Genomic DNA, 20000 nt, shown 5'->3' on the forward strand with positions numbered 1-20000 from the left:
GATCGAACCTAGTTGTGGGGTAATTCTTCGTCTTTGTTTTTCGACTTTTGTTGGTTTCAGTCTCAACTGTCATAGTTCGTCTGCCGATGTTTATAGTATTTATTCAACAAAAACAACAACAAAAAAACACAAACCCCCCCAAAAAAAACCAACAACCAAAAACACCAACAACAAAAAACCACCACAAAACAAAACAACAAAAAACAAACAAGAAGAAAGAAAGAAACAAACAAAAAACAACAACAACAAACAAGTGAGTCAAAAACCCCAAAATGAAAAGTGCAGCAATGCTCTGCTGCGTCTTCATCAGAAACACAACAGAAGGAACCGGACAGCTGATATATGACCCAGTGTAAGACAGCGAGTAGTGGAATTGTAGTCGTTCTCTAGATTCTAAGGATATAACAGAGAGAGAGAGAGAGAGAGAGAGAGAGAGAGTTGTGTGTGTGTGTGTGTGTGTGTGTGTGTGTGTGTGTGTGCTTGCGTGTGTTTTCTCCCCGAGTCTTCCAGCTGATGTGATGACAGGTCCGATCTGTGCCAGTGCATTACATGTTAATCAGGAGAGCCGGGGATAAAGCATTGTGCTTCACCAGTTCTTGGGCGGAGTCCATGTGGAGGCAGTATTGTCAATTAAGGCGCATTGAATAATTTTTATGATAATGAATTCGTCAATATCTGGAAGCGCTGCGACCGTGCTCGCGTGCATGTGTGTGTGTGTGTGTGTGTGTGTGTGTGTGTGTGTGTGTGTGTGTGTGTGTGTGTGTGTGTGTGTGCGCGTGCGTGCGTGCGTGCGTGCGTGCGAGCGTGCTTGCTTGTCTGTGTTTCCATCTGGTCGCGGGAGCAAGAGCGAATATTCTAGAGATATTTGCAAATGTCTGTTTGATGTAAACGTGACGCGCGTAATGGAAAATGTCAGATGAAGCAACACTGAAGTGAGTGGAAAAAATGTTGACAGCGAGGGACATGCTTTAAAAAAAAGAGGAGAACGATAATTTTATGACAATAATTACATATGTCACTTCACGCAAGAGGGGAAAAAAGCCCATTTGATATATACTACCTTATTATGTTTTTTTTTTAAAAAATCGATACAGGTATAAAGGGATTCACTACCTTTTAATGGTTCTTTAAGAATCAATACATGTATAAAAGGATTCACTACCTTATAACGGTTCTTTAAGAATCGATACAAGTATAAAGGGATTCACTACCTTATAATGGTTCTTAAAGAGTCGATACATGTATAAAGGGATTCACTACCTTATAATGGTTCTTAAAGAGTCGATACATGTATAAAGGGATTCACTACATACCTTATAATGGTTCTTAAAGAGTCGATACAGGTATAACGGGATTCACTACCTTATAATGGTTCTTAAAGAGTCCATACAGGTATAAAGGGAGGAGGATAGGAGGCAGTTCTCCTTCCACGCCTTCTTCCACCTCCCCCCCCCCATTACCCTTAGTTAAGCTTCAGAACGTGGTTCCAGTATACTCAGCGCTGGACAATTTCCACACCGCAAAGTTTCAGCTGATACCCACAACACTGGTTCTCTAACCATTTTGTTGGGAGCAGAACCCTGTTTTATCACAACACATCGGTACCAGTTAGTTTGTCTCCAGCTTGCAAGATCCACGTGTAAATGATAGTAGACATTTTGCCTCTCCTAAAACACATCTGGAACGTGTCAAGAATATTAATAATAACGATGCAGTCAGCATACCATCCATGCACCTGCATTGATTCTCAAGTAAACAGGATCAGGCTATCGTCCATTTCTGAAACTCACCCACTTAATCAAAATCCTTGAATGCTACATTTAAGACATTATTTGTTTACGTATTTGTTTATTTTTTCTTATTATTTTCATTTAATATCATGTCAATGTTTGACACCAACATATGATAGACTTTCAAGGCCTGATCAGCGCATTGGATTTATGCGAAGTTCCGGCATTGCTACTTCTTCCCCCCCACCCCCCCCCCAGATATTGTGCAGCGCATATGGATCTCTCTGCACGCTCTGACACGTCCTTGGAACTGAAACTCAGTTCCGCGTTCCTCTTTTCTTCTCTGTTGCAGACTGTTAAGATTGCATCACATACTTTCTGTTGAAGGTAGCACATGAACGTGACCTTCTCTGGCTTACGTCAGCTTCTCTGGCGAGTCGAGGATGGATAAACATTATTTGTGGCACCACCCCAAGAATCCATTGCACATTATCTCTCGTTTCCTCGGGCCTTCGATGATCAGAAAACAGCGGTGTATATACAGCTCTAAAATAAAGACGTTTGAAATGTGAACTGAAATGACTTATGCCATTTGAACGAAATATTATGATAATGGTACGATCATCATCATCATCATCATCATATTTATTATCATGATCTTACAGGGGTTGAAGAAAGAAATCAACACGCTGCCAACGGTGCAATAAACTGCTTCTGAGGACATTTCATACCTGATTTATATTAGTTGTTTTTATCGTTTAGCGGATTGCCATCTCTAGCTGCATGAATGCAGTACCATTCCCACCATTGTCATTAATTATGTACATGCATGCGTACACTCTGAAACGGAGCTGGTGTATCATTAACGCCTGTTCAAAAGAGTACATTTCCCATCTGCACTTGCTCGGATTCCAGAAAAAGTGCTTCGGAATCATGTTCAGACGATTGATATCCACATCATTATGCCGATGACGCCCCCCCAGGACCCCCCGCCCCACTCCCCCTCCCCCAACACCCAACCGCCCACTAAAAGCGCTCCCTGATGGTGAAAAGGGTCAATACTGCCTTACCACATGGCGACCGGAGTGGCATGGGCAGCGGCTCTGTCAAGTGTGCCAAGAGAATTCCGGTGATGGCTTAATGTTACAGGAAGGGTAGGGAAGTATATTCAGTGTATATGGATGTGTCCCCCAGGATGGAGCGATGTCTCTGTCTCTGTCTGTCTGTCTGTCTGTATCTGCCCCTCTCTCCCACTGTCTCTCTCTCCCCTCTCTCTCTCCCTCCCTCCTCTCTCTCTCGAGCCGTATGTAAATGTTCTTTCTCTTTCTCTTTCTAACTAGGCTAAAGGACGTATTGTGGCCCAAGGCCGATGCACATTAAACTTTTTGAGTTCTGAGTTCTCTCTCTATCTCTCTCTTTTTCTCGCTGTGTCTGTCTGTCTTCGCCAATGTGATAGAAAAGGTGAAGTATCGAATACAACGCATTCTGATGGAACACTGGCTGAATCTCTCCCTGTCTCTGCCTGTCTATTTAACTCTATCAATGTCATGGAAAGGGTGGTTAAGTCATATTCAACGAACATTGAGCATCCTCACAATGACGCGTGTTTTGTTTGTGTCTGTCTCGCTTCTCTCTCTTTTGCTTTCTCCCTCTCTATCTCTCTGCCTCTCTCTGTGTCTCTTTCCATCTCTCCCCTCTCATTCTCCAACGATAGGTAGGCACAGAGCCATCCAGAAGACAAGTGCTTATTAGCACACCAGCAGAGCTTTCAGCCCAATGAAAAGTACCTCGCCTCGCATTCATGTTTGCCCCCTGCCACATGAGCCACCAGGGACCTAGAAACCACGCCAGAAACCTGACAGCAAATGGACGAGGCTATGAATTAGCCACCAACGCCCCCCTAATCCGCACCCCGTACTCCCCCACACATCGACAGAATGGTGGTCACGACCCTGGGAACCTCGATGCGTTCCATCAACGCTGAGTGGACCACGGGGACCAGCCAAAGGTCTCCATACAATCATGACCCCCTCACCTCCCGCCCCCCCCCCCCCCGCCACCCCCTGTATCACTACCTAGCCGACCACATGTCCAGCTGGTGATGACCTACTCAAATGTCCCACAGCCTCTCATGACCATTAGGGGCAGTGAATTCATAGTCACTGTGTCCAGGGCTCGGCATAGGAAGGCAGTGCCCAACCCTTTCCTTCCACCATTTTAACCTTCCCCAGTCTGTGTCAGGTATCTGTTCACACCTGGGCTGAGTGAGGAAAGTCTATGTAAAATGCATTTACCAAGTACACAACACTATGACGAAACAGGGCCTCGATCCCGGATCGTTGATGAACATTGGATCAGACGTCCAACGCCTATACCCATTCCCTATTTTGCAACGACGCCGACGGGCGCAATAGCCGAGTGGTTAAAGCGTTGCACTTTCAATCTGAGGGTCCTGGGTTCGAATCACGGTGACGGCGCCTGGTGGGTAAAGGGTGGAGATTTTTCCGATCTCCCAGGTCAACATATGTGCAGACCTGCTAGTGCCTGAACCCCCTTCGTGTGTAAACGCATGCAGAAGATCAAATACGCACGTTAAAGATCCTGTAATCCATGTCAGGAAGTGAGGTTAGGGACAGGGGTGAGGAGTGAGGTCCCAGAGTGGCATAAAAAAAAGAGAGAGAGAGAGAAGTGGGATTCCCGCTGACCTGTTTGAAGCCTCTGTACATGATCTGCAGCTCCTTTCTGGAGAACTTGGTGTTCCGACACAGTGTGTCCAGTCCTTCTGGTTTGTAGCGTACCACCTGCATCTCCAGGTCATCAATGTCATGGTCTGCAACACACAATGGTTCATTGATTCATTGACTGTCTTCATGTGGGTACTCGTGTAGCGCCTGTCCTCGCTCAGAGACTCTAAGCGCTGTACAAAACACGGTGTCTTTAATTTTGCACAACGCGCTCCCCACAGCTACCCGAGTAGAGCCGATTAACAGCTAGCTTCCCGTGTCATTTAATTCAGTCATGCATACATACACACAACACACTCCAGCCAGGCTGTTAACAGTCAGAAGTGAGGTTACTACAATGCTGAAATACTCACACAACTTTTAAGAAGGAAGAAAATGAATGGAAGAAGAAACAAACGAAAATAAAATAATTATCTTACACACAAGGATTGATATTTTCACGTCGCGGAAATTAAAGCAATGGTGCAAAACACAAATAAATGAACCGTGAAAAACAACAACAAAAACAATTACAACAGAAGACATCACTAGGGGGGTGGAGTTGGTAAGCAAACTAAAGAAGAAAACAACCGCACATAACAAAAGTTTACAGACGAACAACCACAATACCTGAACAACAATACAATGCACGCAAACTGAAAGGCATTTTCTTCTCAGCTGTCCAAACTTCTCTTCTCTTCGTTCTCAGCCTATTCCTGCTAACTTTCAAAGAGGCCCAAGAGCTTTCAAAATGTCCATGTTGTTACCCCAGTTGTGAAATTGTGAGACTGAGTGTCGAAATGCAAGGCGATTTCAGTACGATCGAAATAATGCACTGGAATCGTTTTCGTTGTCCACATTGTTGAGCGGACGTCATTGTAGTAATTTTCTTGCGTTTATTATTTTTGTCTTTTGGGAATTATATTGTTCTGAACTAATTTGTTCTGAATCTGTGGTATGACAAGATATTTCGATTTCGACTTCGACTAACACACACACACACACACACACACACACACACACACACACACACCACATGCACACACACACACAAACACAAAGGCACAGACACACAGAGACACAAATACGCACACAGACACAGACACACACACGCACACACACCACACACACACACACACACACACACACAAACACACACACACAGACTCACACACACACACAAAGGCACAGACACACTGAGACACAAATACACACACAAACACACACACACACACACACACACACACATGCGGGCGCGCCAAAAAAAACTATAACTATAATCGCCGGAGAAACAATCTCCACCCCCACCCCCCCACACACACCCCTGACACTGTGAAGAATCCAGTTCTCTTGCCACTCTGAGTCATCACCACCACTTGCATCCCTCCCCTCCCCCCTCACACACACACACACTCCAACACAACACTCCAGACCTCACCCCAACACCCTCATTTCATTTTGGTTTGTTTCGCTACTTTCTGCCGTCTTTTCTTTCACCGCCCCCACCCCTCCTCTTCAGTTCAAACGTTTACCGCTGTTTTCTTTCTTTTCCTTCCTTCCTTCCTTTCAGTCTTTCTTTCTTTCTTTATTTATTTTCCTTCCTTCCTCTCGATCTTTCTTTCTTTTCCTTCCTTCCTTCCTTTCTTTCTTTCTTTCTTTTCCTTCCTTCCTCTCGATCTTTCTTTCTTTCTTTTCCTTCCTTCCTTCCTCTCGATCTTTCTTTCTTTCTTTTCCTTCCTTCCTTTCGATCTTTCTTTCTTTTCCTTCCTTCCTCTCGATCTTTCTTTCTTTTCCTTCCTTTCGTTCTTTCTTTCTTTTCCTTCCTTCCTTTCGATCTTTCTTTCTTTCCTTCCTTCCTCTCGATCTTTCTTTCTTTCTTTTCCTTCCTTCCTCTCGATCTTTCTTTCTTTATTTTCTTTCCTTCCTTCCTTCCTCTCGATCTTTCTTTCTTTCTTTTCCTTCCTTCCTTCCTTCCTCTCGATCATTCTTTCTTTCTTTTCTTTCCTTCCTTCCTTCCTCTCGATCTTTCTTTCTTTCTTTTCCTTCCTTCCTTCCTCTCGATCTTTCTTTCTTTCTTTTCTTTCCTTCCTTCCTTCCTCTCGATCTTTCTTTCTTTCTTTTCTTTCCTTCCTTCCTTCCTCTCGATCTTTCTTTCTTTCTTTTCCTTCCTTCCTCTCGATCTTTCTTTCTTTCTTTTCCTTCCTTCCTCTCGATCTTTCTTTCTTTCTTTTCCTTCCTTCCTTCCTTTCGATCTTTCTTTCTTTCTTTCCCTCCTTCCTTCCTATCTCTATATTTTTTTCTTTTTTTTTCTTTCTTTCTTTTTGTCTATGAAGAAATTTTGATTAATGTCCCGTCGCACATACAGGTTTTCTTTCTTTCTTTCATTCGTTCATTCTTTTTTTTTTCTTTTTGATGTCTTCCCCTTTTTTCTTCAATGGGTTCACTTTCTTTTTCTTTGTGCTTCACACATCTAACTCTCACCTTCAGTCTGTCTCTCTCTATATTTTTTTGTGTGGTTTATTTATTTCCTTTTCCTTTTCTTCTTCTTCGTCCTGTCTTCTTCTCCATAGCTTCTTTTTTGTGTTATATGTTTATTTTTCCCCTTTATTCATTTCTTCTTCCACTGTCCATTCTTGTTATTTTTCCAACCCTTTCCACTCTATTATTTATCTCTATCTCACGCTCCCCCCACCCCCCTCTCTCTCTCGTCTTCGTCTCTCTCTTGATTATTTGAAAATTACCTGTGTAATGTTATGTCTTTTGAACTGCATGGTTGTAGCATTTTCACTTTTATGAGCGCAGGTTGACAGGACGAAAGCAGGGCTTATGTGCTGAATTCTTCCCCCCCCCCCCTCAATTAACTCTCTCCATACGAACGGCGAAAGAGACGACATTAACAGTGTTTCACCCCAGTTGCCATCATCAATATATTGCAAGCGGAAGGCTCTCATACTGAAGAGGTGAATGTTGACAAAGAATACCACAGTTCTGACGACGGAAGCTAAAGGTTGGGTCATTCAGACACCCACTGGACATCCGAGGGGTCTGTGTAGAGGAGAAGAGAGGAATGGCCGTACTGAGTGAGTTAAAAGAAAAGTTCGTTCGTTCATGAGCTCGATCTCTCAATGTATCTGTGAACATGCGTTTGTTGACAGTAGCAACCACAGGGTGAGAAACAGAAGGCAGCCAATACAACGCCCATCCACTGATTCAACATGACGTATGAAGGAAAGGTGTGGTGTGTGGAGGGGGAGAGAGTGAGCCAGAGTTAGGGAGAGAGAGAGAGAGAGAGAGAGGGGGGATGGAGGGAGAGAGAGAGCCAGAGGGGGAGAGAGAGAGGGGAGGGAGAAAGATATATATATTTAGAGAGAGAGAGAGAGAGAGAGAGAAAATTGAGAGAACTAGGGGGAGGGATGAGGCAGAGACAGAGAGAGAGAGAGAGAGAGAGAGAGAGAGAGAGCGAGAGCGGGCACAGACAGAGCAGGCTGGTTGGTTGGAGTTGTGGTAGATATGGGAATGGAGAGGGGTGGGCGGGGCAGGATGATGTATGTCGGTCGTGGAAGTGGAAGTGGAAGTGGAAGACCCCCTCCCCACCTCCTCACCCCCCACAAAAACAGAGTACTATTCCCGGCACCAGAAAGTGCTATGAGTGGTGGGCGCCAACGCAAAAATCCCCAGTCCCTCCCCACTTCACACACACACACACACACACACACACACACTTCTCCTACAACTAAAAACTTATTGGAAAAAGACAGCGGGAGAGACAATAAAGAGGGACAGAAAGAGACAGAGGCAGAGAGAAAGAGTAAAGAACGCTGAGAAACACCGAAAATAGCAACAGGCGGAGGAAGGAGAAAAAAGAGCACACATAGACACAAACAAAAAGGGCAAAAAACGCTGATAAAATCCCAAAGGATAATAATCAAAACTCGACCGAAGCCCAGGTGTCACATTTTAATTCGACCTGCGCGAACAGAACAGACCACAGGGAGAACAGACACAAGAAGAGGATGTGAGAGAGATGCCACGGACAATAGCCAGGAAGCCCACAGGCCTACAGACCATACCCCGCTGTTAGCCACAGACCACACCTCGCTTTTAGCTCACAGGCCACACACCGCTTTTAGCTCACAGGCCACACACCGCTTTCAGCTAGTCTTCACTGGGGACGTGGATGTAACGGTGAAAAGACAGAACAATGACCGCAATGGCGGTGACATTTCTGAGGCGGAAGCTTGTCATGTTTTTATTGATTTTTTTTCTAGTCTTCACTACCAACCCCCCCCCCCCTTGTCTTTTTCGTCTATCCCGTGTCTCTGTCTCAGTGCGTAGGTGCGCGCGACCGTGTGTGTGTGCGTGCGTGTGTACTTGTGTGCGTGCTTGCGTTCCCCTGCACAACTTCGAAGAGATCATTTTTTTACGACACTGTAATCAAATAATCGAATTCACATAAATAAAAATAGCTTAATTAAGATATAAAAAGAAGAGAATCTTTAAAACAACAGCTATGATTTGTTTTCCAGAGATAAAAACAAACAAACAAATAAAAACAACAACAACAACAAAAACCCAACAAGAAAACAACAACAAAACACATGAATTTATTCTGAAGACGTGATGCGGAAAAGGTCAACACCACCGGACTCCTGCATTTAGGGACGCTGGACCACACTAATGTCACAGCTCCTGCAGGAATTTCAACCCCTATACCAATGATGTACGTGCATTCCAGGGTGATACCAGCACGAACACGGTCACGTTGACAGCGCCGTAACGAACGAATAAAAGATGAGAACTGATATGATTACAGACAGTATTTTGGAGCAACAGGAAATACCGGGACGACAGAAAGTAGAAGTAGTAAGTATACCTGAGAGAGAGAGAGAGAGAGAGAGAGAGAGAGAGAGAGAGGGGGGGGGGGGGGGGGGGGGGGGGGGGGGGGGGGCGGAAGACAGACCTCGAAACATCTTATTCCAGGATTAACTCACTCAGTACGGCCAGTCCTCTCTTCTCCTCTACACAGACCCCTCGGATGTTCAGTGGGTGTCTGAATGACCCAACCTTTAGCTTCCGTCGTCAGAACTGTGGTATTCTTTGTCAACATTCACCTCTTCAGTATAAGAGCCTTCCGCTTGCAATATTTTGATGATGGTAATTGGGCTGAAACGCTGTTAACGTCGTCTCTTCCGCCGTTCGTATGGAGAGAGTTAAGATTTTAGGCGTGACCCATTCTTCCAATCTGTCCTTGCTAATCTACATCAGTTACAATAACACATATGTATATATATATATATAGACAGACAGAGAAAGAGAGACAGAGAGACAGACACAGAGAGAGAACCTGAAAGCATCAAGATACTCAAAACGAAAGCGTGGACAATTATGCTACTGTCATGCTGCTCCACAGGAACACAGGTTTAACAGGAAACCATGAGCTAAAAACAGGGTCTGGTACAAACACGCAACTAATGCTAACTGCAATATTGTCCTCTTTAAAACAGGAAGCCCCGTAAGAGCCCATTAAGTGAAGACACGAACCCATTTCCGCTTATTCATGTAAACAGTGGGCACATTTCATTGTCTTACCTCTAAGTATTAAGGAGACGCATAAAAACCAACATGACTACGTAAACACTTCCTTCGTTGATCCACATTCTCGACTCTCTGACATACAGCTCCTTCATCAAATAGGAAGTCTGAATCGATGAAACAATATAGTTTTCTCCTCTAAAGTCACAACATTAACAGACAATCCACGGGGAGAGGAGTGGGGGAGGGGCAGTTCTTGAAGAACACAGCCGCCCACACCTTCAGCACCAACAGTCCCCACGTGTGACACAGTCACGGGCACAGAAAACAATCACTGAAGTCACGGGTAGACAGACGTCCCACCCCAACAACTGCACCGTCAGCAAAACTTCACTCCACTGGACACCACCGCCTTCCAGTACCAATGGCAAAGGACACGTCAGACAAACATTCAGTCCACTTCCTCGACACCCAAGCTGTCAAGGGGACGCCACTCTTGGCTTCACCTGCCAGATCCTGAGCCCATACCCGTAACCTCCAGGGACAACATCAAGGCAACGACCGAAACAAGGCGGCGTAGTGGGGAGGTTTGGAAGGGGATGGAGGGGGTACACGGGAGGCTGTGGATGGAATTACTCCCGTTCCTGGACCGTGGCCTTGGCCATGAATAAGGCACTGCGCCCCCCCCCCCCACCTCCTGCCTCCGTCAATAATCCATGATCAGTCCTCATTGCTGACACCATCTTGCAGTATCAGCAACTGCACGTGCTTAATTAGCCTTGGCGTCTTACGTGCTGGCTTACGAAGAAGGAACAAACACTGTCACTAATCTCTCTCCGCCGCTATCGACAAAAACAGACCAACAAACGCTGTCGACATTCTGCCCCGGTCCATAATACAAACAGAATAGCAAACTGTACTGTCTTTCTGTGTGCCCAGATCGGGTTTTCGGATTAAAATCTTTTCTCTGCTGAAAACTTCCTTTAAACCGGTCTCCATAAACTGCACACGGAAAAAAAAAAAATCTTTCCCTCCATTCCTCTGTGTGACTGACGGAGTGAACGTCCACGCCTTGTTGTGAACACTACTCATTCCGTCTTGAGGGGGCAAATTGTGCAAATTGCCCAGCACATGCTGTCGTAAATCGTACTTTTAACAAAACAGAACAGCTTTCGCTGTGTCACACGTCTGCCTTGATAAACAGAATATCAAACACTATCACAAACCTGATTGTAAACAAGATAGCAATGACTGGTTCAAATGTCGTGTCTATAAACAGAACAGCAAGCGCTGTAAAATAACCTGACCCTATAGTATAAACGAAACAGAATAGCGTTGTGTCATAAATCCGCCTTGATCAACAGTAAGGTAAAAAACACAACACTGACAGCCATGCCTTGCCTAAAAACAAAGCGAGGCAAGTGCTGTCAAAAATTTGTCCCTGTGAACAGCTTAGTAAAGCAAAGTCTGCCTAGCCTCCGCTTCGTCTATTTTAACCGAAAAAGAAATTTAGCCATAAATTGCTATCCACCTCTTTCAATAAACGAAAAATAACAACAGATGCTATCACAACTTTGATTGGGTTCGCAAACTACAACAGAGAAATAGAGTATTTCCAAACCTGCTCAATGAACTCTTCAAACAGCGCACAACAGCAACACGCCGTCAACCGTCGCAGTAATTTCTTTTACAAAAGAACGGTAAGTACGGTCACAACAAACATGCCCCAATCAAAAATCCCAAAAGCAAAGCAGAATTGAACCAAGTGACATGATAATCAACAATGACATTTATTCCCATGTCAAACCGGCAGTGCATCATGTGACCGCCACCCGCAGCACACACATCGTTATTCCGGGTGGATTACATCTGACCTTTTGACTGTAAACAACAGGACTGGATTTGACCTTGAGGCTTTGCACAACATGGAGAGAAAAATCAACGAGATGACTGCAATTGCTTTTACGTGAAAGGTGGTGTGGGATGGGGGTGTGGGGTTGGGGGTGGAAGACGGCTGTTGTGAGTCTTAATATCAAGCACACAGCCGACCAACCAACCAACGTACGTGTACCTGTGAACACATCCATTCGCTTGTCCATTTCTCTCTCTCTCTCACCACCGCCCACCGCCCCCCACCCTCTCTCTCAACTGCTGAAAGAGCGATAAAATATGTCAGTGTCAGTGTGTCACTCGGTCTCTATTACATTCTCTTCCACGCCCTCGCTCCCAGCAGTGTCATCGTGTTCACGTCACACGTCCAACGATTCACGTTACGGAACACGCCCATCGCTTTCATCAATAAGGTCCAGAAAGCCAGCGCTCCGCAAATGAACAACGCACTTTAAAACGTCATCAGAAAAATCTCTCAGTAACTGGTCCGATTCGCAGACCTGTTTTAATCTAATTTTCACACTTTTCTCTAGATCATTACGAACTAAAAAAAAAAAAAAAAAAAAACTATTGCCGCAGTACTTATCTAGTGCAATAGTTTTCAATGATGTTTCAGTTAAGTTTATCATATTGACTGTGAGTTAATGAAGCACCGCGTACATGAATGTGTTTCGTTTACAGTCACTGGGAACGGTGATATCACGTACTCTTTTAAATTCATTATCATTATCAGTTGTTTCTCTTCTTAAATTAACGACCTCGCTTTCACGAATTTCATCAAGTCATTTTTTTTCTTTAATTATGCTTATATTTATTTCAACTATTCATCTTATATTCCACTTAATCTAATCAATTTCCCCTAAGTCACCACACAATTTCCCCATTCTCTGCTACCTTTTATCTACTCATCTTTAAATGATAACATTCACATGTGAAGACAAATACTTTTAACTAGATGTTTTCAGTTACCAGCGCGTGTGACGCGACATTAATTAATCATAATTCATTACCTTCCTGCTTTCACTGTCAGGCTGCCATGAGCTCCACCGTCCGCCCCCCCCACCCCCCGCCCTCCATCCCATCTACTCCTCATCCCTCCCACCACTGCTACACCCCCTCCCCTACCACACTTCCCTTCTGAACAATTTTGCTGTTCTGTGAATGTTTATGAGAAGATTTTGGCATCTGCCCTTTAAAATTTTCTTTTACAGCAGATGTGATGTAGAGTATATGTATCAGTTTCATTTTCAGTGTCAAGGGGGTGTCAGAGCGGGCGGACAGATCCATATATGCTGCACCACATCTGATTAGAAAACGGGTCAGTCCGCACGTTTGGACACTTCCATGATACTGACACTGAAACTGTGAACGAACACAGGCAGGGCAGCTCGAGACTTGGGGGACTCCCGATAGAGGAAGACGACTGGTTCATTAGAAGAGCCGGACAGAAGGACTGACTGACCATCCCCATGCCCTCTGGAGTGAGGGGCGTTCAGATATGTTCACCCCACTCCCCTCCCCCCACTCCCCCCCCACCCCACCTTCAGAGTGAGGGGCGTTCTGTTCTGTTTACCCCACTCCCCCACACTCCACTCCACCCACACCCCCTCCCCTCACACACCCCACTCTCCTCACACCCCACTCCCCCCACAACCCACTCCCCTCACACACCCCACACCCCACTCCCCCCACACCCCACTCCCCTCACACCCCCACATCCCTCACACCCCCACACCCCACTCCCCCCCACACCCCACTCCCCTCACACCCCCACACCCCACTCCCCCTACAACCCACTCCCCCCATACCCCACTCCCCTCACACACACCCACAACCCACTCCCCCACACTCCACTCCCCCCACAACCCATTCCCCACTCCCCCTAAAACCCACTCCCCCACACACCACACCCCCCTCCCCTCACTCCCCTCACACCCCACTCTCCTCACACCCCACTCCCCCCACACTCCACCCCCCCCCAACCCACTCCCCCACTCCCTCCCCACTCCCATCCACACGCCACCTCCAGAGTGAGGGGCGTTCTGTTCTGTTCTTCACCCCCCCCCACCCACTCCCCTCCACCCCACCTCCAGAGTGACGGACGATCTGTTCTGTTCTCCCCTCACCCTCCTCCCCTGCCCTCTCTACCGACATCCTCATGAAACTGCCGGCACCAGAGGCCTCATTTTAACTCACTCAGTACGGCCAGTCCTCTCTTCTCCTCTACACAGACCCCTCGGATGTCCAGTGGGTGTCTCAATGACCCAACCTTTAGCTTCCGTCGTCAGAATTGTGGTATTTTTTTTGTCAACATTCACGTCTTCAGTATAAGAGCCTTCCGCTTGCAATATTTTGATGATGGTGATTGGGCTGAAACGCTGTTAACGTCGTCTCTTTCGCCGTTCGTATGGAAAGAGTTAACCCATCAGAGGAAGTGGATACACAGAGCTTGTTCCCACACACTCCACACGCTCTTTAGTGGAGAGAACCTAAACAGAGGTTTTAAAGGGAGAGTGGGGCCAGAACAGACTGGAGGGTGGCGGAAGGAGCAGACGCAGAGTCTTGGACAAGGTTGGACGTTGGAGCACAGGGACTGGGCTCGGCGCTTCTTTTGAGATGTATTATATATTATTCACACACACACACACACACACACACACACACACACACACACACACACACACACACACACACACACACACACTCGCACACACACACACACTCGCACACACACACACACACACACACACACACACACACACACACACACTCACTAATATCACTTCAAGTGGAAAGACGTTAAACTGAACACACACACACACACACACACACACACACACACACACACACACACACACACACACACACACACACTTCTCCCACTCCACGCCTTCGCCTCCGCCTTACCCCCCACCCCTGCACACACCATTCACTAAAATACTACATATTGAGAGCTTCAATCTGACTGTCACATCTTTTTTTCTTACAACTTCCCTCGAGTCCATGAGACACTGTGACAGTTTCTGTTTTTGTGCGAACTGATCAATAAACTCAACACCACTTACACTAAAAAAAACCAACAACAAAACAACAACAACATAAACACCTGACCTACGCATGAACCCAACGCACCATACAGGCCTTGACAGCCTACGATAGGTTTGTATAGAATATTTAAACTAAACTGAAATAATTCATACACAAACAAATAAGTAAATGCATAAACAAGAAATACACACACACAGAAGACACATGAGACAAAAGGACCCATGGGTCAGAGGGTGGTTCAGTTGCATGAGTGCTTTCTGGCAAGTGCTTCCGTGTGTGAGGGGGGGGGGAGGTTGGGGGAGGTTCGGGTGGAGGGGAGTATTGATAGGGAGGCGGAGAGTGAGGAGCGAAATGTAAAGCGCTTTGAGCAGTAGTTCTGGAGAAACGCGCTATATAAATGTCCATTATTATTATCATTATTGAAATCAGTGTGACGAGAGAAGGGAGTGAAACGAAACCTGACGACGCGGGCTGATCCATATACGCTACTCCCACGTCTGCCGCTTAAAAGGAAAGAATCAGATCTCTCATCTCGGCACAGAAAGCCAGCCACCCTTTCCCCTCAACTCTCTGTGAAGTTGACACATCAAAGGCCAACTCGAGCGTCCTTCTGTGTGTGTGTGTGTGTGTGTGTGGAATGGCTGAAACTGACAGTCCGCGTTCTCTCCACTACGCGCGTGTCAGTTTCAGTTTCAAGGAGGTTTCCAAGCGTGCGGATTCGATCCATGTACGCTTCATCAGTTCCGCTTTGGAAAAAAAAAGGCGGGGAAAGGAGGGGGAGGGAACAGATGCTTGACCTATGCACGGAACTAATTCGTGGTCTATCCATTAGATACTGGATATATCTATCTGTCTATCTATATATCTAGCTATCTAAGAAGCTTTTGTATATAATACTAATACTAATGATAAAATACAGTACTTGTATGGCACAAGCTCCCCATGTAATGGGCTCTAAGCGCCTTACATGAAACAACACATATACAATAGTGCATAATAACAGTTCTCTGCACATGAAAAAACAACAACACACACATGTATACATATATATATATATATATATATATATATATATATATATATATATGTGTGTGTGTGTGTGTGTGTGTGTGTGTGTGTGTGTATCTTAACACTAAGACAATGCTACTAGATAGAGTAAAGAGAGCGAGCGGACGACGGGGACAAACGGAAATCTAACTGGAATGACTGCATGGGCATGTGGAGTGAGAGCACGCGGAAACCTGGGAAAAACAGAGATGTCGGGGGATGAAAGAGGTAGACAGAAACCACTGACACCAGAGAGAAGAAGAAGAAACAGAAGCTGTAATGTGTTCAAGATGCTGTCAGTATGCATCATACACACACTGACGCAGACACAGACACAGACACACAGACACACACACAGACACACACACACACACACAGACACACAGAGACAGACACACACACACACACACACACAACCAGAGGTCATGTGTTCAAGAAGCTGTCAGTATGTATCACACACACACACACACACACACACACACACTGAGAAACCGTTACGCACGACAAGAATCGGCACGCGCCCCACGTCAAATCTGCGAAGTTAAGGAAACAAAATACAAAGAAAATATTTACGCATAAAACACAGGCCAACACAAACACAAGCACTGGCTTGCAGGTGGCATAAACTGACGAATAAACCCAGCGACCCTGGCACGCTTAGAGAGTTTGGATATATGCTTGTGTATGAAAACATATGCACTAATATGTGGGAAAACTGAAAAAGAAAGGAAGTAAAGATAATACACACAAAGAAAAAGACCAAAAAAAAAACAACCCGATTCCCTCGACAGATGGAAGCTTCCCTACTGAGGGTGAGTGGGTACGTTATCTTGTTTCGAAACGCTATCATTACCATGCGTGCACAGGGAAATATTGTATTGTAGTAGTGTTCGCCCGTTCGCAATGGAACTCATATTGGTGCTGTCACACACACACACACACACACACACACACACACACACAAACCCCACAAAAAAACAACAACCCCCCAAAAAAACAACAACAACAACAACAACAACAAAATACAGCTGCTTTTTTCGGATAGCTTATCTACACTCTGAACAGTGCTCTTAAATGCTAGCTATGTATACTCCCACACTCCCCCCCCCCTGTTCCCCACTTCAGTCTCTCTTCAAACTGTCTCTTTTCAGCGACCAGGATCAACAAAACTGTTTCCTGTCGACAGGACCGATTCTTTACAGCCACGCGGTGGTTGTCGAATGGCAGAATAACAATTCTGACATGTGGTTGTCATCATTATCATTGAAAAAAAAAAGGAGAAGAAGAAGAAAAGGAACGACATTTGCTTGGGTGTCTGTATATGTGAATGGCCGGTTGAGTGGGTGTGTATGACTGGGGGTACGGGTTAGAAAGAAGAGAAGGGTTCAAGTAAGGGAGAAAACGTAACACCAGCAGACTACTGTACACCTTCATTCAGAACACGAAGACTTGACCTTTGTGAGTGTGCATTGTATTGTATTGTATTGTATTGCATTGCATTGCATTGTGTTGCATTGCGTTGCGTTGCGTTGCGTTGTATTGTATTGTATTGCTTCTCAACACAACTGATTTCTCTGTGTGAAATTCGGACTGGTCCCCCCAGGAAGAGAGCGCGTCGCCATAGCGGCAGCGCCTCAAATACATAATTGTGTTTTTTTTCTTTGTTCTGCCTGCAAGGGCATTTGCTTTACTGTCACAGTGGATTTTTCTGCAGAATTTTGCCAGGAACACGCCTTCTGGTGGGCTGTTAAATCAGGTGGAAGACCGATCGATAAAAACAGAGTTACATTAGTGCAACCAATCCAACGCCAACGATGGTAAGTGACAAAGGACATGGACACTGGTTTAAAAAAAAAAAAAAAAATTCAGTACGGACCATGGCGTAATCAAATCTGTGTGTGTGTGTGTGTGTGTGTGTGTGTGTGTGTGTGTGTGTGTGTGTGTGTGTCTGCGTCTCTGTCTGTCTGTCTGTTTCCTCTCTCTCTCTCTCCCGCCCCCCCCCCCCCCTATATATATATATATATATATATATATATATATATATATAACCAAAACACGGTCACTCAAAGCACACTAGATCTCTGTCACTTCAATCGCTCTTTTTTCCTGTCATGTTTAAAAATAAACAAACAAATCGTGAGACGAATACTTTACAGTCTACTTGTATTGGGTGTTTGCCACACAACAGTGAACGCACGCACGACCAAACGTGCGAACATGCACAAAGAGATAGACGTGTGCTCTCACTCACTCAAACAACGTAGGACGTTCACACACACACACACACACACACACACACACACACACACACACACACACACACACACACTGACACACACACACCATGTATGTACATGCATTCGTTTATGTAAATACAGCGCACACACGGTGTGTGTGTGTGTGTGTGTGTGTGTGTGTGTGTGTGTGAGGGAGATAGAGAGGGAATGAGAGAGAGAGAGAGAGAGAGCGAGAGACAGACAGAGACAGGGAGAGGCACAGGGAGAGAGAGAGACAGAGAGAGACAGAGAGACAGAGAGACAGAAAAAGAGACAGAGACAGAGAGAGAGACAGACAGAGACAGGAAGAGGCACAGGGAGACAGAGAGACAGAAAAAGAGACAGAGACAGAGAGAGACAGAGAGAGGCGCACAGAAAGCATGAGAGAGAGAGATATAGAGAGACAGAAAGAGAGAAGCGCGCGCGTGCACACACACACACGCGCACACACACACACACACACACACACACACAGACGTGGGGTGGGGGTGGGGGTGGGGGTGCGGGGGGAGAGGGGGTGGAGGAGACAGACAGGGAGCAAAGAACAGGTGCGTTGGATCAGATCAGATACCTTTTCAACAGACGTCGCCCCCTCAGCGGGATTTCCCAGTGCACAACATCTGCCATTCTTCACACACACACACACACACACACTGTTGGCTCATCACGCCACTTGATGTTCAACAACATTTACAGGACATGACAAGACTGCTGTTTTCAAACACTGCTGTTCCCCGCCCCCCCACCCCCACTTTCTCTCCCTTCGAGTAGTCTTTCAATCTCTGTCTTTCTCCAGCTGTCTGTCTTTGTCTCTCTCTCTCTCCTCTCTCTCGCCATGTCGCACGTGTCTCTCCTCTTTCTTTTTCTGCCTGTCTCTCTCTGTGTTTATGCATGCATCTCTTTATTTCTCTGTATCTATGCATCTCACGCCGTGTATCCCTATGCACTTTTATGTATCTGAAGCATATCTCTGTGTCCGTTAAAGATGATCTCTCTTTTCGTGTGTATTTCTATATCTTCTCTCTCTCTCTCTCCTCCCTCTCTCTGTCTATCTCCCTATCTCCTCACCTCTCTATGTTTAACAAGTACACACACATGCACACACAAACACACACACACACAAACACACACACACACACATACAAACACACACACACAAACGCATACACACACATACAAACACACACATACACACACACACACTAACAGACATGCCCCAAACTCGTACTCCTCCCCACACCCCTCCAACCTCCACATTCTGTTTTCCGGCAACAGAAGAGAAAGACAGGAACACGACAAGAAAAAAACAACAACAACAATCCCAAAACCCCCAACAACTTAGGATCTAGACACGTAGTCTTTGAAGTGGGGGGACGGTGCCAGTGCAGACTGCAGAAAGATGCCTTCTCGCCCCCCCCCCAGCCCCCAGCCTCCCCCCAAAACTCGTCCAAACCCCTTCCCTGGCTTACAATGAAGCCATCTGCCAGGTGAGTTTACCACTGGCTCACGCCGAAAGATCTCAAAACACGGTGTGAACTAATAGCTTTGCCAAGGGGACCCCACAGTTCATCTTTTCATCGTAGATGAAAGAAAGTCTACATATACACTAAACACCTTGATCAAACAAAAAAAAACAACAACAAATAACAAAACAAAAACAACCCCTCCTTCCCCCCCCCCCCCCCCCGCCTAAAAAACAACAACAAAGAGTGAGAGAGACAGAGACAGAGAGACAGAGACAGGCAGAGGCACAG

The 20000-nt window shown here is 45.7% G+C and overlaps 1 protein-coding gene across 5 annotated transcripts in view; it reads right to left on the reverse strand.

Annotated features, from left to right (window-relative positions):
• Positions 1-20000, reverse strand: part of LOC143293561 (Kv channel-interacting protein 4-like) — a 680320-nt gene that overhangs the window by 67087 nt on the left and 593233 nt on the right. For all 5 annotated transcript variants that reach the window (XM_076604531.1, XM_076604528.1, XM_076604529.1 and 2 more), the window contains one exon: positions 4436-4560. In XM_076604531.1, the coding sequence (XP_076460646.1) occupies positions 4436-4560 (125 nt within the window). The remainder of the gene's footprint in view (positions 1-4435; positions 4561-20000) is intronic.

The sequence above is a fragment of the Babylonia areolata genome, chromosome 19 (genome assembly GCF_041734735.1).
Source record: "Babylonia areolata isolate BAREFJ2019XMU chromosome 19, ASM4173473v1, whole genome shotgun sequence".
NCBI lineage: Eukaryota > Metazoa > Mollusca > Gastropoda > Neogastropoda > Buccinidae > Babylonia > Babylonia areolata.